The sequence below is a fragment of the Chelonoidis abingdonii genome, chromosome 9 (genome assembly GCF_003597395.2).
Source record: "Chelonoidis abingdonii isolate Lonesome George chromosome 9, CheloAbing_2.0, whole genome shotgun sequence".
Lineage (NCBI taxonomy): Eukaryota > Metazoa > Chordata > Testudines > Testudinidae > Chelonoidis > Chelonoidis abingdonii.
This window is the reverse complement of record NC_133777.1, coordinates 49,792,807-49,814,487: the sequence shown is the minus strand read 5'-3', so window position 1 is coordinate 49,814,487 and position 21,681 is coordinate 49,792,807. Positions and strand designations below refer to the sequence as shown.

The window sequence follows — 21,681 nt, the reverse complement described above, 5'->3', positions numbered from 1 at the left end:
GGAGCTCCACCGTGGCTTAAGCCTCGGGCCCTTTAGTTCACCCCAGGGGCTACCAGCCACCTCTGCAGCTGGGAGTCCCCTGGGTGATTTAAAGGCCCTGGGACTCCCAGCCACAGCTGGTGTCCCAGGACCTTTAAATCTTGAAGCCACGTCTCTTCTACTTGATGCCATGCCCCCTCCCGGACTCCAGGCCTTTCAGCATAAAGCTGAAATCACGCATGTTAAATGCATGTAAGTTGTGAGAGACCTGTAGTTAACACATAGTCTTAAGACTTATCTACACTTGAAATACTACAGCAGCATCGCTGCAGTTGTCCCACTGTAGCATTTCAAGTGCAGACACTGCCTATGCTGACAGAAGGGGTTCCCAGACTCATCTTTTGAAAGTGCTGTTCAGTTTTTCTTTGAGGATGAGGACTGAGAGATCAATTACAGAGTGATTGCTTTGTGGAAAGTCTTCACCCACAAGTAATATGGTATTTTTGTCTTTTATAATTTTTGTGAGAGCCCAACTGAGAGCATAATGATTGTATTGTTTTACCCACATAGTTTTTATTGGGGGATTTAGTGCACTGGATGAGGTATACCACATGTTGTGATAGGCATGTGTAGGACCCACGTATCTTGAAAGGTGTATTGTGGAGGGTGTTGATCATCGTAACAATGGAGATATGGCTGCAGGTTTTGCATCTGTTGTTCTAGCAAGGTCTGGTACCACTTTGAGTTGGTATGTCCTCGTCTGCGTGGAGTTTGCTTCTGATGGAGAGGTTGGAGGTTGTTTGAAGGCCAGAAGAGGTGGTTCTGGAAAGATTTCTTTCACAATATGGCCCCATCAAGTGTGGGTTGCAATTGTCTGATGATGCCCCACATGGGTTTCAGTGTGGGGTGGTAGATGACATCTAGAGGTGTACAGTTGGAGAGGGAAGCCATACAGGAAACACGGACTGAACAGAGATATTGGATTTATGGCTTATTATAACAACCACTACCCTCAAGTTCCCGCCCCCTTTCCTCCCTATGACAGAAGGGTTGTTAATAGGCCACTTCATCTTGGTTTCTTGAAATGTGAGTTAACCATTTACGCTAAACAATCTGCTTCATCTTCTATTTAACTATGACACTGAGTACATTTCCTAAACCTGAAGAAGAGTGCTATGAAAGCTCAAATCTTTGTCTCTCTCTCCAATAGAAGTTAATAAAAGATATTACCTCATTCACCTTGTCTCTCTGATATCCTGGGACAAACATGGCTACACCACTGCATACAATGTATTTTATGAGAGCATTCAAGGTGAAATGACCTGTTAGCTGCTGGAGCAGCCCTGGAGAACTTGAATCTCCTCTGAAGTTCAGTGCTTTGAAGGACTTGTAAGACTCTCAGCAAAACAGTCAGTCATTCCAAAAAGGTAGTGGCAAACCTTCTTATGTAAACAATTTTGAATTATTGAAAGGGTAATTGATTTTAGTTGGTCTTCCTAGATCTTGACAGCTCAGAGTGTTACTTAAAGAAATATCACACTCAAAGCTAACAAGATCAACCCCAATCAGACATGGCCATGGTAATCTGAAACCAACATTTTCCTGCTGTTTTGGGGGCATTCCTGTTTTTGAATGTGCCTGCCATATTCTCTAATGAGAAAAATTAAACAACAGATATTCTGAAATAAAAATAATGTGAACAGCAAAAGTAGAAAGGGAAAAATTATTAAAGAAAAATGAAAAGTAAAATATTAAGAAGTACTTTCCTGAATAAGCTAGTTCCGGGTGAAGGCTTGCATAAACCCAAATTTAAAAAATAAAAAAGCACAGAAAATATAGAAATACAGGCAGGGAGAACAAGGCTCACAGTGAATACTAGGCACAATCGTTCTTTCAGAAAATGTTAAGTGAACTCCTCCAATATCCTTGGGGGGGGGGGAAGGATATGACGATGAGACAAATTATGTATTTTATGTACTATCTCCCCTGAGGTACATAAGCAACACCTGCACTTTAGTCTTCTAGAAAACATATTTGTTTTCTTCCTCTATGTGACATCAAAATTAAGACAAAGAAAACACTATGGCTTTTGAATCAATATTTTAATGTAGATAAAAATTCCTAAGACTCAATCCCCTTACGTACAAAACATAAATATTACTCCTTGCATAGCTTATTTGTCCATATGTAAAACATATTTGTATATCACTATGCTCACCAATACGGTTGTATGATTACTATTGACAGAAGTGGAATTTTTCATATTATGGATGTAATCTCTTTGGAATATAAAATGCTCAGAAACTGCATCTAAAGCCTTACTGGGAATCAAGCTAATGAACCATGAGAGCACAGGGTCTCTTAATAGGCACTTTTACATACACTACCCCTTTTATAAGAAGGCTTTAATCACCACCAGATGCACAAAATGAGCGGATTTTGAAGAAAAGTTAAATAGATATTCCAAAATGACCCATTCCATTCTGTTTTAAGTATTTTAGTATAAGATTCAAGTATTTCTAGCAGCAAAGTAACGAGCCACATCCTTGGGTCCCACTGAGCTACACCAGAATCCAAGAGGGAGGGTGACAAAGTTAAACTAACTCCCCTGAACCAAGGCAGCAGGACTCATGTTTGGACTGACTTATGTTAGAGAAACCTACTCTAACATATGCCAGGTGCAGTGCCCCCTAAAGGCCATTCTACCAGTCCAAATCACCAGACTGCAAAACGCTGTGGCCACACCTCTTCCTATGCCAAGGGAGGAGAACGAGGAATGGATGGCATAGAGTTGGTATGCTGGCTCTATGCCACCAGAGAATTCCTCTAAGTAAAGGTTCCTCTATTTACTAGCAGCTCTTTTAGGGCAGTTTTCTGCCCACTTTCTACCATGGAAATGGGCAAAGGGGACAGAATAGGATTTGACCCTCTGTATTTTCTCTAGCTTAAAATAACCCTTTTGAATAGCATGCAGTTAATAAAGCCTGGAGCCACATACTGAACTAATAAGAATAAAACAAAATATTAAATAGCTACTCAGCCAGTGTGCATCACCCATCTGATGCACTGAATGAGGACAGGCTCCTGTGAAAAAATAGTATGTAATTAAAAGACTGTATTATAAGGCATAGTGGGGTCAAATTAAAGTTGTACAGGCAACGTTAAGTCTAGTATTTCCTAACTTTTGAGTGCTTGACTTTGCAACATTAACACTCTTTTAATAATTTTTTTGATATAATTTCTAACTTTTAAAAGAAACAAACTGATTGATAAAAAAAATCTTGTTGGATTTGGGTGGAATCATAGCTTCACAGCACAGACCTCTGCCACTTGAACTAATGGAGTAATGGCTAGCAATAGTAGGCTGTCATCCCCTATGTGGACCAGCCACTGGAGGGAGAGGAGATGCACACACAGATATTTGCTGACAGCAGAAAAAAGCTGAGGCTTGGGATTTTGAATTCCATTCCAGGTTCAGTAGGGAAGCATGGTATAGCAATCAAAGATGCTTCTGCCTCTGTCTCTCTATGCTGACAGGAGAGAGCTCTCCCATCGGCATTATAAAACCACCTCTGTAGGAGTCAGTAGCCATGTCAGTGGAAGAAGCTCTCCCACCAATATAGCACTTAGGTCAATGCATCTTATGTCGCTTATTCACAATCCTGCGGGATATAAGTTATACTGACATAAGTAGTAGTGTGTACAAGCGAGAGTATTAACTGCCCCTGAAATCATGCCTCAGTTCCTGACTATCTCTAAAATCCCAAAACACTTGTGAGGCTTTACAAAAAAAGACAGACAGTGACGCTGATTGACTGAGATGAAAAATCTCATATCACTTTTGTTAGAAACATGGGGTGAGGCTTAAGTACTGCCTAATCTTTATGGAATATGGCATACAGTTGGTTTGACCATCAGAGTCTGTTACTCCAAAAATGCTCATAGCCAAGGTAGTGACCACTAGAAATGAGACTTTGTTGCTTTTTCTACCATCTGTCACTGAATCTACAAGCCCCTTCCCTAAGTCTGGCTAACATAAAACTCAAATATCAAGGACAATTAGTCTCCTGGGAAAGGAGAGTACAAGTTCATAAGATCTTTTAAAAATGGTTTGAAGCAAGGATGGTAAAATATAAGAACATAAGAACTGCCATACTGGGTCAGACCAATGGTCCATCTACCCCAGTATTCTATCTCCCACTGTGCCCAGTACCAGCACTTAAGGAACAGCGCACAGAACAGTGCAATTTTTGAGAGTTCCACACATCTTACCGTCCTGGCTTCTGGAAGCCAGAGGTTTAGGGCTGCCACTAGCATGGGGTTATTGCTGACCAGCTTGGCTAAAGCCTTTGATAGACCTATCCTCCATGAACATATCTAGCTCTTTTTTAAACTTTATTATATTTCTGGCTGTCAGAACATCCCATGAGTTCCCCAGGCTGATTGTGCGTTATGTGAAAAATTACCTCCTCTTGTTTGTATTAAACCTGCTACCTGTTATTTCATCAGATGACTCCTGCTTTTTGTTTTGTGGGAAAGGAATAACACTTCTATATTCACTTTTTCCACACAATTCAAGTTTTTATAAATCTCTATCAGACCCCCACCTTAATTGTCAATTTTCTAAGCTAAACTGCCTACTCTTTTTAGTCTTTCTTCATACGGAAGCAATTCCATACCTTTGATCATCTTTGCTGCCTTTCTCTGAACGTTTTCCAGTATGTCCAGTATCCTTTTTGAGATGGAGTGACCAGAACTGGATATTGTATTCAAGATGTGGGCACACCATGGATTTATACAGTGGCATTATGGCATTTTCTGTCTTATTTTCTATCCCTTTCCTAATAGTTCCTAACATTCTGTTAGCCTTTTTGACCACAGCTGTACATTGAGCTGTAGTTTTCAGAGAACTATCCATGAGACTCCAAGATCTCTTTCTGGGATGGTAAAAGCTAATTTAGACTCCCTCCTTAGATATGTGTAGCTGAAATTATTTTTTCCGATGTGCACTACTTTGCATTTATCAATGTTGAATTTCATTTGCTTTTTTGTTGCCCAGGCACCCAGTTTAGTGAGATCCCCCTGTAACTCTTCTCAGTCAGCTTTGGACTTAATTATGTTGAATAGTTTTGTATCATCTGAACTCTTTGCCACTTCACTGTGCATTCCTTTTTCCAGATCATTGATGAATTTACTGAACAGCATAGGTCCCAGGACAGAACCATGAGGGACCCTGCTGGTTACCTCTCTCTACTGTGAAAACTATTCTAACCCATTGTTTCCTATCTTTTAACCAGTTACTGATCCAAGAGAGGACCTTCTCTGTTATCCCATGACTACTTAGTTTCCTTAAGAGCCTTTGGTGAGGAACCTTGTCAAAGGCTTACTGAAAATCCAAGTATGCTACACTATTGTCCACATGCTTGTTGACACCCTCAGAGAATTCTAATGGATTGGTGAGGCACGACTTCCCTTTACAACAAAACGTGTGCATCTACATGTCTGATAATTCTGCTCTTTTGTAGTTTCTAACAATTTGCCTGGTACTGAAATTAGGCTTATCAGCCTGTAATTGCCAGGACTGCCTCAGGAGCTCTTTTTAAAAATCAGCATTACACTGCATTGTGGTCCCTTACATAATAACATGGTGCACAGAAACAACAGCTTGATGAATGAACACAGTTGTCAGGAATAGCTTTGATTACACCAGAGACAAGAAAAAAATCTACATGAACTAAAAGTAGGATAAAGGATTTTAACTTGAGCAACCTTTTATAATCAGTTTTATCTAGCAGCATAGCACTTCCTGGACTCCCAAACAACTCTCTGGATCTCCTCAGATAAGCATAAAACATTCTGTCCTCAAAATCTAACAGCCATGATGTCAGATAAAGAAAGGACTTGAAGTCTGGATACACTGCACTGTTGGGAAAGAAATCTTTAACACAACAGGAGAGTGAATGGACGATCTTTGGAAAGAGCAAGGATTTCTAAGGACCAGGACTGCCTTTCCTACAGTGGTGCAACTAATATCACCCCGTCTCTGTTCCGCCTAATTTTCCTCAAGTCCTCTGGGAATTAAAGAAAATGAAGGAAACCACGAAGGGGCTCTTCCACCTGACCACTATGACAGAGGCTTCATAGAGCTGGCTATACTGGCTCTGCGCAATCCAGGAAAGGTGCAAAGAGTCATGAGCAGATTGGATGATCTTGCTCTTAGTGTACATTATGTTTAACCATTTCATGGCATATTAGGTCTTTATATGATGTCAAATTAGATTAATTTATGTTCTTGGAAGATGTAGAAAAAATCAATACAAATTCAGAATGTTTTACTTGGATTAGAATATTCCTTAAAATGGCTTTTAAGACCTCAAGCTCTGAATATCAGAAAAGACGAAGTTTTTTTTCCTAAACCAATCATCTTCAATGAACTTCAGCTACAAAAAGAACATAGCATATATTTTACATATATGCTTTTGGAAAGGGGGTCGGGGGGGGACTGAGAACAAGATTCAGACAAAAAAAATAAACACTAATAACTTAAGCAGAAGGTGATTTTAACATAAAGAAAGTATTTTGTGTACAATATAATGATGGACCTACATTCAATGGGTCAAAATTCATATATACATCCAACTCAAATTTGGCCCAAGAGAGACAGAGAGCTGAACATCTGAAATGGCTATTGTATTAAAAACCTCTTTGTGGACTTCTGATTATGGACAAACCATAAAAAATAGGAAAAAGGCAATTTTTTAAAAGATCTTGTTAGTAATAAAAGTTAATGATACAGCAAATTTTAATACTATAATAAAATAATAATGTATGTAGTGTGCGCTGCAAATTTACACAGCACTTTTTCAACATAGAATAAGGACTCTGCCAGAAAGGACTTATAATTAATATGATTCACCTAATTTCTGTATCTGAAAACATTTATAAATGATATTTATTAATATTACTCTCCAAAAAATACCATAACCAAAGCCCCAGGTCTGCATTGTGATCTGTACAGGAGCACAAGTCTACTTGCATGGATCCCCATGCAGAATAAGGGCCCAAGATAGTAAGAAGTACCTGGCCCTTTCCCGTGCTGCATCTTCCCGTGCTTTCTCTTTCTCCTGCCGCTGCTGTTCAATCCGAGCCTCTTGTTCTTTCCTTTTCATCAGCAGCTCTTCAACCCGGGCTTGGCGTTCTGCTTCCAGAGCTCTTTTACGCTCCTAATGATAGAAAAGTTATTTTCAGCTACTCACTTTTATTTACAAATTAACAATGGTATGAAATCATACTTTACCATCATTAAAGTCTCTAAGGACCAGATATGCACTGGAGAGAAGCCTTGACGCCTGCACACAAAGATGCTCACAAATGTACACACATAACCACCTAAATAATAATTTGAATGTGCAATTGTATGCACTCCTATAGTCAGTAAATGGGTATACATTTTTGTTTGCACATGAAAGACTCTATTCACCGAATAACTGACTCAAAAAAGACTGACCAAGTAACAGTAACATTTGGGTATATTCTATACATCTTAGAGGTTGAAGACTGTATGCTATAAAAACAAAATAGCCTCTCAAAGAACTTCAAAATCTTTGAGCAGATCCTAGAAGCATTTTGCATGGTAACTTAAGTACTGGATATGCAATCTTTACATCTGTTAAGAGCAAACAACTTATCTGTGGTTTTGATTTTACACTAATAAAAAGTCAGGAAATTCAAAGTCATTATGACAACAGAAGCCATAACTTAGACCGCTTTCCACATTTGTAATATTTTGTGTTACTACATATGGTGTTAGTTTTAATGTCTTAATATAATGTGCAATGTGGCTGGGTTATAGTTACTGTGGGAACCATACATGATTATTCTAACTTGTATGTGTATAAAATTTCAATAACATTGTGTGAATGCATTTAATTTCCTTCTTTTAAAGAAGGTAAGCAAGAAAAGTAACCGCATGTTTGACTGTGATTGTACAATTAAATAAATGCACAAAAGTGAAAACTGTCATATGAAATATACTAAGTGCATCATGGGGCACTGCAGAAAAGACAGCAAGAATGCTGGACCTCCCCAACACAACTCTATAAGGGTATGTCTATGCTGCAATGTAAGCTCAGACTCAGACTGGAGCCCAAACCCCGCTTCAGCCTACACACAAATCTCTCAGACTCGGGCTTGGATCTAGGATCCTGGGATTATTTGGGGCTGGAGGATTCAAGCCTGAGTCAATCTGGGACCCAGAGTTCGAGCCCTATTGCTTTGCAGAGTAGATGCAGCCCCATTGACGCAGGTCCTGGGAGTCCACCAAAAGCATCCCACAGTCCCATGGCCCAACTTCTTTTGTCCTCTCTATTCTGAGAATCTCCAGTTGACTCCAGGGAAACAGAAGCAGCCCCTTTTGGTGTAGTGCAGCAGCTCGGTAAGTTAGTGTTTAACCTTTTCATTGTCTTCAGAAACACTGAGCTGCAACACACCATCAGACAGCCTTCTGTATTTGCAATGTGCTGTGCACAGAAATAGCACAGTAGGAGGCTGAAGGTTTTAGTCTTTAGTTAGTCAAAGGGATCCGTGGACAGAAAGGAATGGTGGTGGCATGTGGGAATGTAAGACTGCTTGGAGGATTTCCTCTAGCTGGGACTGAGAGGGGCCTAGAGCCCCTGATGAGGGGCCCATCAGGGCAGGACTATAGAAGTGGCAGATACTCAAGGGAGCAAAAGCAGGCTGAGACCAAAGAAAAACAGGCTGCAGGCACAAAGGAGTGGATCATCCCTTGAAGATGAGGAGGAAAGCTAAGGAGGTGATCATTAGGGACAAGTGTTCTTCATGGATTTAACCAGCCCAATGGGTCTCTTTCGCAAGTGGTGAGCCACACAATCTTTGGGAACCCAGGGGTTTTTTTTTGAGTGATCAGTCCAAGTTCTATCAAGGTAGAGGGGGTAAGTATGTTTTCTGGTTCCTGTGTAGTTACCATTGTCTCAGCATGACCCTCTAAGTTATCAGAGGTGAAACAGTGAAAGCTGTTTTTCCATAAAGAGACAGAATCTAACTCACCACTGACACCTATCAACCGCACAGGATTAAGTGAGCACTGAAGGAAGCGTGATTAAAGATTCACAGGTGAAAGATACTTGTGGTGATCTGAGGGATGTATATGAAAGAAGAGGGAGTTTACATAAGAGAAAAAGTTATGCTTTGGTTTGTAACATTGGAAGCAGTGCCAAACAGCGGATGTATGAGGCTAGAGAAATCTAGCATTCAAAGGGCATAGTCAAAAATCTAGAATTCCAGGAACACACAAGCATTTTCTTTGTGTGTTTAAGTAGCCCTATAAAATTGGAATACTTAAGATAGTATTCATATGATGACTATTTAACTACAGTTTTTGCATTGAATATCTTCAGGTTTTCATCATACAGCCCTCAGTATTGCTAAAACCTATCTGCTATTCCATTACAAGAAAACTATTAAATTCTTTAAAAATCTGAAGACAGAAGAGTCCCAACTATCCAGTATTTGTATAAACAGCCCTGTACAGCGTTTAACAATCACATTTTTCCTAGCTTCCTGAAGCATTATAAAGAAGCTATCTGTGGAATCTTGCTTTTTTGTAATTTAGTATAGGAGATAAATCAAAATGTTCATAAATTATGTAATTATAACTAAGAGCAAATGTGCTGCTTTTATTGTATTTTTGCAACTATTTTTTTCACTTGAAAAGTTACATTATACCTGAACAGCTTCATCACGTGCTTGCTTTTCTTCCTGCCTCCGTTGGCGTTCTTCCTGTAATTCACTGAGTCTTTGTTCATATTCTTTTAGTTTGGACAACACATCATGACGTTTATTTTGGGCTTCTAAGGTGTTTATAAATGCAATTTCATTTACCTGCAATTAAACCAAAGTGTACAAGACATTTGAAGAGTTAAAGTATCATTCTCTGGTTAGTGGAGTCTATCCCAGGTACATCTCTAACTTTTGCAGATAAGAGGTTTGCAACACAGTGTATCCTTTCCCATGTCCCTGCTTTTTCACCAAAGGTTCTCATGTTTAGTCTCAATCTGATGCGATCCTTTGTTAAGGATTTGGATATACATGAGAAAAAATAGGCATATTTTAAAATAATTTACCTAGGTTATCCTACATATCAAGAACTACTATAAACTAAATCCCTATTTTTTATAAGGTCCTGATTTAGAAAGATACTAAAGCACATGCCTACCTTTACTCATGAGTAGCTCCACTGAATTTAATGGGACTGTTCGCCTATTTAAGTACTTTGCTGAATATCTTTAACAATCTTTTTAAAATTAAATTTACTTTAGACTGTAATACCAACTAACAGTCTGTGGGTTGCAACCAATCTCATATACTAACGTAACATTTTAGGTTTTGGTTTTTTAAAATAAAAACACAGGTCCCTATTCTAAAAGCATTTACTCATGTTTCACTTTACACATGTGAGCAGTCCCACTGATTTCATTTTAAATGTTTGTAGGATTGGGTCTATATGATGCAATCCCTTATCTCACATCTGCACCAACTAGGATTATTGTTAAAAGTCCACAGAGAGGAAGCATTACTTAGGTCCAGATCCTGAAACTGGATTTACATGGGTAGACCCTTCTCCCCACCTAGAACATCTAGAAGAGGCCCTAGGCATTTTGTTGGCCAGGGCAGAAAACATTTTCGGTACCCCATCCCTTCTAAGTAGCTGAGCAAAGAAAGGCTGGTCAATCAGCAGAGCAAATAAATGAAGCACTGCAGGGATGCAAGGATCAGACCGTCAATATCCAGTTGCAAAATCAGGCCTTAAATAGTTAAAACAAAGCACTCGGAGCCAAGAGACTTAGGTTCTGTTTCTTTCTCAGTCACAGACTTGCAAGTCATTTAATCTATGTGCCTCAATTCTTCTATCTGCAAAATGGGAATAGGAATAGCTACCTCACAACAGCGTTATGAAGTTTAATTCACTGCCATTTGTAAAGCATTCAGGTATTCTTAGCTCAAAGACATTATAAAAATTATATTTATTCCTACTACAGAGTTGCACACATCAGTACATAAGTCAGCATAAGAAACGAAGCATGAGAGTTGATATTCCTTATAATTTTTTTTATCTCAGTGTAACTGAGGACAATATATTCAAATAAGTAAAGGATCACATGCTTTGTTGCTTCTGAAGGCCAAGCCATACACCCAATGAGAGCAGCATGTTAAGCTGCACTTATAATAGGTGTAGGAAGTAGCAAGGGGTACTAGAGTGATTTCTCTGCTGGAAGCATGAAAGGGGCACTCTGTGAGCCTTACTTTCCTGTCATGTCCACCAACAGAAATCAGATTTTTCTGATTTTCACCAAAACTAATAGGGTTCTCCTAACGACACCCAGACGAGTCCCTGAAATTTTGGAATTAATCAGATGCAGTGTTTGCAAGCAAGTTGAATCGAGAGCCTTGCTTTCCTCACGCATTATTTGTTTAACAGGGTAGCCCAAGGAGTATAAACAAGCTATCAAGAAATGGGATAAGCTATCAAGAAAAAGTTAAATTTAGGCTTAATATCAGGAAAATCTTCCCAATAATGAAATGTATTGGACTGTGGAAATTTTCTCAGGGTAAGTTAGTGAAGCCACATAATTTGAGAAATTTAAAACATGAATAGATAATGCACTAGCCCAGGGGTCGGCAACCTCTGGCACGTGCCTTGCCAGGGTAAGCACCCTGGCGAGCCGGACCAGTTTGTTTACCTGCCGTCTCCAAAGGTTTGTCTGATCGCGGGCTCCCGCTGGCTGCAGTTTGCCGCTCCGGACCAATGGGGGCGGCAGGAAGCCGTGGCCAGCACATCCCTCGGACCACGCCACTTCCCGCAGCCCCCATTGGCCCAGAGCAGTGAACCACGACCAGTGGGAGCCATGATCAGCCGAACCTGTGGAGGCGGCAGATAAACAAACTTGTCCAGCCTGCCAGGGTTATTACCTTGAAGAGCTGTCTGCCATAGGTTGCCGACCTTTGCACTAGCCAATACACTCACGTGAGTAAAGTTATGCATGTGCATTAGTGTTTGTAGGATCAGGGCCTATATGATTCATTCAGTCTTTTTCAACTTTTACTTTGAAAATTGTATGTATTTATAGATTTATTAAATTCTGATATTTACTTCACAAAATGAAATGTTTTAAAAGTGGGTATATACATATTTGTAATTAAGGAAAATATATCAAGCTCAATAGTCTTTTTCTTTCATACCTTGTTATGATCTATTTCATAAATCTATATTTACTATTTTATTGATCCACAGTGGAACAGTACATAACATTTTAATTCTAAAATTGCTATTGATAAATAACTCATGAAAAATTGATGCATAGGAGCCAATTTTGAAGTGCTTTTCAGATATTTTAATTTTTTACATTAAATATATGCAAAAATTTAAGCTTTGTATTCCCAGTACTATACAATCATTATTTTATTTTAAATTATTTGAAATAAGTGTATTTTTTACCCTTTCTTCATACTCAAGACCTGCTGAAAAGATTTTGGTGAACCTTAATACATATATATACGTAATATTTGCATCACGGTGAATGTTTCAGAAAGGTATATGCGACTGAGAAAAGGCAAACTATTATTTAATCTTAAATAAAATATATTTCAGAAGGAAAATTATTGAGGAAAAAAACACAAAAAGTTATTAGCATTGACAAAACACACAGGAAATACTGAATATAAAAGAGAGTACATACACAACCTGTCTATTACACAGTCATACACAACCTGTCTATTACATTTGTGTGAATCCATAAAAGGATCATGCAGATGTAAATCTGTGGAACTAATAAGAGGCCAAACAAAAGGTAGATTTTTCTGCTTTGTTTACTGACTAGAATACATTTACAGAATGGATTTTGCAGTTCAGTGAACAGCAAGCAGTGGGAATTTGGAAAACCAACTGGACAGCAACAGTCATCACGGTCTTTTAACTGTACTACACATGAGCTAGTATTTCTGTAAACCCAATTAACCTTGGGCTTGTCCACACTTACATTTTATAGTGCTCTAAGTTGCTGACTCAAGGGTGTGAAAAATCACCCCCCTGAGCGCAGCAAGTCTGAGCACTTTAAAGCACTAGTGTAGACAGGCTCTGAGCACTGAGAGCCGGGCTCCCAGCACTCAGAGCTAATCCCCTCGTGGAGGTGGATTACCAGGAGCGCTGGGAGAACTCTCTCTTCACACACTCGCACTTCAAAGCGCTGCCGTGGGAACGCTCCCGTGCCAGCACTTTGAAGTTTCCAGTGTAGACATACCCCTTGATCTTCAAGAACAAAAGAACCACAAGAGGCAGCAGATTTCACACATTAAACATAAACAACACTTCAAACATCGGCTTAGTTGGGAATTATGTTAAGTGTGATTTAGTTAATATGATCACAGAAGTCACACTGGTTTAATGAAATAATAATGAAGGTAACTGTGTGAGACTGAATTAGATAGTTTAGAAGAGAGTCTGGACTAAGTGACAGAAACAACCATTAAGTTAAACTGCTAAACCAATTTTGTCATGATTATGATAATTAACAAGGTTGAAAAGGTGTATCAATCATAGTTCAGATACAGAGCTTCACTACATATAAAACAAAGCATTCTAGTAGTAAGAAGACACCTTTGTTACAGAAGAAAGGAGCTTTAAAATAAATTCTTCTTCTAAGTTAATAAAGTAACAGTTCTTCAATAAACTAAAACAAAAAGCATTTATCAGCAACTACCACCTTAGTTCAAGTCAATAAACCATTGATATGTTTTGCCTATCTTCCTAGAATAAATACACTACGCCAAATACTTAGTCCTGCCATGACTGCAGGGAACTGAACTAGATGACCTCAAGGTCCCTTCCAGGCCTATGATTCTATTATAAGGTCTCTGATTACATGCTCTCCAATAATTTAACAACATTACTAACGCCTTACTGATTTAAAAAGAAAAAGAAACAACAGCTGAAAATACAACCATCAGTGCATTTAATTCATGTAAAAAATTAACATTCTAATCTACGTTCTTGTTTCTTCAGCGAGGTACTTCACAGACCCAGAAGGTAAGTAAATTTTAAAGTGTAATAAGTCTATATTGGGGGCTTTCAATCATGTTCAGTGCACTAGTCATGAGTCACTACTTTACTTGTGTTTGGGATTCCAGCCATATCTAAATCCAAACCAGTGGGAAGGAACAGTGGGTTCGTATGAACATGTGAAAAATGTTACAGGACTCTATTTAAAGGGCCAGATTGTCCCTTACTCCTAGAGTGGGGGTGTAGCATAGGAAGAGCACAATGAGCTTTCCCCACTTTGCACATCTCATGCAAAGCTACAGGGACAATTGTAATTAACAGGACAGGCTCCTTCTGTGAACCTTCAGGGGTGCAAATTACCGGAAGACCCATTATGCACTCTCAGGTGTCGAGGGGAATGTACTATGCACTATCCAAAGGCTGGCAAGAGCATTACTTGCTCTTTATTCAAATCTCTCCTTAAAACATATTTCTTCCACTAAGCTTAGGAATGATAGTTCACCCATGAAGGGATTTTTTTTTAAAAGAAAACTTTCACCATTCTGAAACCGAACCTTATCTGCTTGACTGGTGATCATATGTCTGATCCATATTGCCTTCGCATATCTGATCATAAGATCATGTATAGTGCTGAGCACACTCAACAAATAATAAATGTTTTTCTACACAGACATCTTACCTTTGCTTCTTCCTCTTGTGCTTTTTTCACAATTGCCTGTAACTGCACTTCACGTTTAAATTCAGCATGAAGCAATTTTTCCTCCATCATCCTGCGTCTCTGGTCCAGTAATTCTTCTTTCCACTTTCGCACATCTTTCTCCTACACACAGTGAGTTACTACATTATTAATACAATACAGCAGTTAATGTCTGAATTTTCCCCAGTATTTTCCACTTTGTAACCTTTACCTACACTTGTGACAGTACAAAGTTAAGCTATCCTGCAAAACCCTGCAGTAATTTCAGTCTAGCTCAAAGGGAACTGAGTCAAAAAATACTAAAATTAAGTGAGCTCTTTTGATATGTCTCAGTATTTAGAGCACTTTCTCTGAGTAAAAAGGACTTAGTGTGAGATTTTCTCATAAATCTCACACCGCTTAATGATTTGGCAATAACTCTTTGTTTAATGATCTCAACACTATTTTACAAGGCCAGTGCAGTATTGTACGCAGTATGACAAAAGCCTTTTGATTCAGGTAATATAACAAACTCAAAAGGAGCCCTCAGACAGGGAGCAGATCAGGCCCTTCTGATGAAGCCAATCCCTAGAAGCACCAGGGACTCCTGCAGTAACAGCTTGGAGCAGCACAGAAGGGAGAGATATCTGCACAGCCACTGAATGCTAGCAATATCAGAAGACTGCTCTTTACAATCTGAAGTATGAACATGATTTTCTTACTGATGGCTGGTTGCTCACTCCAATCTCCTCTCATCCCTCTCCTGCACAATCCTATACCTACCAGTGACTTCTCAATTTTTCCTTCCTTTCCCGTACCCATCTCTCCATCCCCAACATTGTCCCTCTTCCCTTCTATTCCTTATTGACTATTTCATTCCCCTTGCCCTGTCTGGCTCCCAAAATAGATAGAAAGAGCAAGAGATAGATGAAAATGAACTAACAAGATGCATGCCTGTCATCACTCTGATCAGCGGTTTGTGTGTTTTTTATCCCCCTCCCCCTGTCTTTTTTCTGTTGCTTCTCTTTTAACACTCGAGGAAGACACATCCCACAATGGGAGCCCAATCTAGAATGAGACTTTGGGTAACAAATAATAATAATAATATACAAGCCTCCTAGAAAGTCAGGTCAATTGTGTCATGCACTAAGATTCTACTAACTCAGACCCAGAAGACAAGGTTCATTCTGAAATTAGTTCTGAACTTAATAGTAGAGTATGTTTTTGGACCATGTGAACAAAATATACTCTTCTAAATTAAAATAAACTGGATCTTTTTAACTATAGAAAGCTTACCCGCTCCATCAGTTTTTGAAGCTTTAGCGTTTTCTCTTCACGTAACTTTTCTCTCAGCTGTTGAGCTTTCATCTGTTTCTCCTCATGTTTCTTTTTAGATTCTGCTATTGTTCTTTTAATACACACATAATAAAATAAGTTAATGAGACAAAGAACGAGATTGACAATCCTATAAGCAATTCAGCTATCCAAATATATTTAAGAAAGTAAAAAAAGCATTATACTGCTGAAATGTAACTTATTTGATTTAATCTAATTTATAGGGGTTTGATTAATATATTTAATATTATCCTTGTTCTGTTCTTTTAATCTCAGAACATTTTAGCATTTGAACTACTGTACAATACAGTATAAATGTAACAGACTTTATAACAATAATAACCAGCTCTTAGATAAGTTTTTTTCCCTCCACAAATTACAAAGCACTTTATAAAGAAGACAAGAAATTATTAACATAAAAACTTCATGCAACAGTTGAATCTACTTCTATTTTGGCTATTCAAGACAGCTGAAAATTCTAAGACCTTTTGCGAGATGGTGAAGAGAGTTTCTCATGCATATGTATTCCATGGCCTGGTGGACGCGCAGGTTCTTCTTCCACTATATCACCCCATGAATTATTTTGACGCCATGATTCACGAGCTGCACGGAAAGGAAACAATAACTTACATAATTTAAAATATAATGTCCAACAATATCCAACTAACATCATTCTGAACTTCTCAATGATTTGGGAATCATTTCTATTCCAAATGCATAACTGAGTATGAAAAGAAAGTCTCTTTCATAAACTGTTATTTTGTGTGTCTAGATGAATACATAAATCTTTACCTTCATAATCTGCCAAGACATCATTCCAGTCCATAGACATGCCACAGAAAGATATACTTCCACTGCCCATGCTAGCCTGAAATTTCACAGAATGACCCATGAAATCAAAACATACTAGGTGGATTTTATAATGCTGTACAAACTTAGATTAAAGATTAAGGGCAATTAAAAGAGATACCTCTGCAGAAATACAGTGAATCCTAAGAGAAGTCAATTTTTATGTAATTTTCAATTGCAGAATAATGCCTTAATTACAAATGACAGCTCCAGCTGCTAAGCATTTTACATCTCGAAGACTAGTAAACTACCATAAAGTCCTACAACCTGTTTTCTGAATCCTGAGTTTTGTATTATTGTTCTTATGAGTTTCACAGAACTGTCCAAATGCCCCAGTAGGGACTGGGGCTCCACTCTGCTAGGTACTATATAAACATAGTCCCTACCCTAAAGTGCTCATAAGCGAAGGATACAGTCCTGCAAATATACATGAATCACTTTACTCAGATGAGTAGTCTCACTCAACTAAGTCTCACTCAACTATGGAAAGTCACTCAAATGTGTATTTCCAGGATTGTGCCCTAAATAATTAATCTCTGTGTTTTCAAAATGATGTGTGGGGTTTTAGCTACCTAATTCCCATAGTCACTTGCAAACTCTTTCTGTTACCGCCAGTCACACTGAGTAGTACCCTACTTCATGAGTGGACACATAGCCCTTGTCTACACTATGAGTTAAGGTCGAATTTAGTAGTGTTAGATCGATTTAACCCTGCATCCATCCACAGGACGAAGCCATTTTTGTCGACTTAAAGGGGTCTTAAAATCGATTTCTGTATTCCTCCCCAATGAGGGGATTAGCGCTGAAATCAACATTGCCAGGTCGAATTTGAGGGTAGTGTGGACGCAATTTGACGGTACTGGCCTCCGGGAGCTATCCCAGAGTGCTCCATTGTGACTGCTCTGGACAACACTCTCAATTCAGATGCATTGGCCAGGTAGGCAGAAAAAGCCCCGTGAACTTTTGAATTTCATTGCCTGTTTGGCCAGCGTGGCTAGCTCATCAGCAGAGATGACCATGGAGTCCCAGAATTGCAAAAGAGCTCCAACATGGACCGAACGGGAGGTACTGGATCTGATTGCTGTACGGGGAGATGAATCCGTGCTATCAGAACTCTATTCCAAAAGATGAAATGCCAAAATATTTGAAAAAAAAAATCTTCAAGGGCATGAAGGACAGAGGCTATAACAGGGACCTGCAGCAGTGCCGCGTGAAACTTAAGGAGTTCAGGCAAGCCTATCAAAAAACCAAAGAGGCAAACGACCGCTCCGGGTCAGACCCCCAGACATGCTGCTTCTATCATGAGCTGCATGCAATTTGAAGGGGTGCCCCTACAATTGCCCCACCCCTGTATGTGGACTCCTGCAAGGGAGTCTCACACAACAGGGATGAGGATTTTGGGGACAAGGAAGATGATGAGGAGGAGATTGATGATAGTGCACCACAGGCAAGTGGAGAAACCATTCTCCCCACAGCCAGGAACTGTTTATCACCCTGGAAACATTATCTTCCCATTACGGCTCCCAGACCTTGAAAGTGGAGAAGGCTCCTCTGGTGAGTGTACCTTTGCCATGAAGACTTGGGATGTATTCACGGCCAGTAAAGCTACTGGAATGCAATCAAGCAACATCCATTCTTTATCTCTCTGTTATTCTCAGGAGAGTGTTATCATTCATGGTCACCTGGTTGAAATAGGGGAGTTTTATTAAGGTGACATTCAGAAGTGGCCGTTCCTGCTGGGCTGTGTGCCAACCCATTTTAAATGGTCAACCCAACTCTTCCTTTTTTTCCTTCCACAGCTGCAAATGTTTCAACACTCCCCCTATCATCTCCGTCCCAGAGGCTAGCGCAGATAAGAAGACGAAAAAAATGCACTTCCAATGAAATGTTCTCTGAGCTCATGGAGTCCTCCCGCACTGAAAGAGCCCAGCAGAATGCGTGGAGGCAGACAATGTGAGATTCCAGGAAAGCACAAAATGAACAAGAGGACAGGAGGGACGCACAAGAGGATAGATGGCTGGAGTGAGAGCATAGATGGCGGCAGCGTGATGACAGGAGGCAGGATGCAATGCTGAGGCTATTGGAGGATCAAACTGGTATGCTCCAGCATATGGCTGAGGTGCAGGGAAGGCAGCAGGAGCACAGACAGCCACTGCAGCCCCTGTGTAACCAACCACCTTCCTCCCCAAGTTCCATAGCCTCCTCACCAGATGCCCAAGAACGCTGGGGGGGGGGGGACGACGACACTCTGGGAACCCAACGACTCCACCCCAGAGGACTGCCCAAGCAACAGAAGGCTGGCATTCAATAAGATTTGAAGTGCAGTGTGGCCCTGTCCTTCCCTTCTCCCCTCCTCCACCATCCCACCTGGCGCCTCCCTCCTCCAACACCCCTCCTGGGCTACCTTGGCAGTTATCCCCCTATTTGTGTGATGAATTAATAAAGAATGCAAGAATGTGAAGCAACAATGACTTTATTGCCTCTGCAAGCGGTGATCGAAGTGGGGAGGGGAGGGTGTTTAGCTTACAGGGAAGTAGAGTGAACCAAGGCGGGTGGGGACGTGTTCATCACGGAGAATCAAACAGAACTTTCACACCGTAGCTTGGCCAGTCATGAAACTGGTTTTCAAAGCTTCTCTGATGCACAGCGCTCCCTGCTGTGCTCTTCTAACTGAACTGGTGTCGGGCTGCGCGCAGTCAGAAGCCAGGCGATTTGCCTCAACCTCCCACCCCACCATAAATGTCTCCCCTTTACTCTCACAGATATTGTGGAGCACAAAGCAAGCAGTAATAACGATGGTAATATTGGTTTCACTGAGGTCTAACTGAGTCAGTAAACTACGCCAATGCGCTTTTAAACATCCAAATGCACATTCTACCATCGTTCTGCACTTGCTCAGCCTATAGTTGAACAGCTCCTGACGACTGTCCAGGGTGCCTGTGTATGGCTTCATGAGCCATGGCATTAATGGGTAGGCTTGTTTCCCAAGGATAACTATAGGCATTTCAATATCCCCAACAGTTATTTTCTGGTCTGGAAAGTAAGTCCCTTGCTGCAGCCGTTCAGACAGACCAGAGTTCCTGAAGATGCGAGCATCATGTACCTTTCCCGGCCATCCCACGTTGATGTCGGTGAAGCGTCCCTTGTGATCCACCAGTGCTTGCAGCACCATTGAAAAGTATCCCTTGCAGTTTATGGACTGCCTTGGTGTTCCGGTCCCAGGATAGGGATATGGGTTCCATCTATTGCCTCATCACAGTTAGGGAATCCCACTGCAGCAAAGCCATCCACTATGACCTGTACATTTCCCAGAGTCACTAGCCTTGATAGCAGCAGCTCAGTGATTGCGTTGGCTACCTGGATCACAACAGCCCCCACAGTAGATTTTCCCACTCCAAACTGATTCCCCACTAACTGGTAGCTGTCTGGCATCGCAAGCTTCCAGAGGGCTATCGCCACTCGCTTGTGAACTGCAAGGGCTGTTCTCATCTTGGTATTCTTGCGCTTCAGGGCAGGGGAAAGCAAGTCACAAAGTTCCATGCAAGTGCCCTTACGCATGCGAAAGTTTGCAGACACTGGGAATCATCCCAGACCTGCAACACTATGCGATCCCACTAGTCTGTGCTTGTTTCCCGGCCCCAGAATCGGCGTTCCACAGCATGAACCTGCCCCATTACCACCATGACGTCCAAATTGCCAGGGCCCGTGCTTTGAGAGAAATCTGTGTCCATGTCCTCATCACTATCGTCACTGCACTGACGTCGCTTCCTCACCTGCTTTTGCAGGTTCTGGTGCTGCATATACTGCAGGATAATACGCGAGGTGTTTATGGGGCTCAGGATTGCCATCAGGATTGGTTTGATGAGAACCAAGAAGAAATATGCTCAGCTCTGGAAGTAAAGAGAAAAGCCTTTATCGAATGATCTCTCCTCAGTCTCCAAACGGGAACATTTCAAGTACCTTCAGAGCAAAACACAGAAAGACCTCCATCAGATACAAGACAACTGGTGGGAGAGCAAAGCCAAAGAAATCGAGCACTATGCTGAGACCCACAACTCAAAGATGTTCTTCAGTGCTAGTTAAACTATCTATGGACCTTCTAAACTAAGGGACCACCCCACTGCTCTCATCAGACAACACAACGCTGATTAAAGATAAAGAAGCATCAACGAAAGATGGCGAACACTTTAGCAACCTTCTCAATAGACCATCAACTGTGAATAATAACGGCCTCAATGAAATTCCACAACAACCTGCTCTGACAGATCTTGACTCTCTGCCCACTATAGATGAGATTAAGAAAGCTGTTAGCCAGATGAGTTCAGGAAAAGCTCCTGGAAAAGATGGGATACTAGCAGAGATATTACAAAGCAGCAGGTCTAGCAGCACTAGTAGCATTACACAGCGTGATCATCAGCATCTGGAGAATGAAAACATACCACAGGACCTCCGCGACGCTACTATTGTGTCTCTTTCAAGAACGAAGGCAGCAAAGCAGAATGTGGAAATTATAGAGGCATATCCCTCCTTTCCGTTGGAGGGAAAAATCATCGCCCGCATCATCTTGAACCGCCTAATAGCCAGTATTTCCGAGGCAAATCTACCTGAAAGTCAATGTGTTTTGACCTGGCCAGAGCACAGTCGACATGGTGTTTGCTGTCAGACAAATACAAAAGAAGTGCATTGAACAGAACATGCACCTGTATGCTGTCTTCATAGATCTGACAAAGGCGTTTGATACCGTCAACGGGGAAGCCCTTTGGACTAT

General features: G+C 40.6%; 1 protein-coding gene across 4 annotated transcripts in view; it reads right to left on the bottom strand.

Moving 5' to 3' along the window:
* The window catches only part of SCAPER (S-phase cyclin A associated protein in the ER), a 357,916-nt gene that overhangs the window by 231,168 nt on the left and 105,067 nt on the right, over positions 1-21,681 (bottom strand). For all 4 annotated transcript variants that reach the window (XM_075069526.1, XM_075069525.1, XM_075069528.1 and 1 more), the window contains 6 exons: positions 16,857-16,932; positions 16,550-16,667; positions 16,026-16,137; positions 14,733-14,873; positions 9,724-9,879; positions 7,060-7,202 (listed from right to left, as the gene is read on the bottom strand). In XM_075069526.1, the coding sequence (XP_074925627.1) occupies positions 7,060-7,202; positions 9,724-9,879; positions 14,733-14,873; positions 16,026-16,137; positions 16,550-16,667; positions 16,857-16,932 (746 nt within the window). The remainder of the gene's footprint in view (positions 1-7,059; positions 7,203-9,723; positions 9,880-14,732; positions 14,874-16,025; positions 16,138-16,549; positions 16,668-16,856; positions 16,933-21,681) is intronic.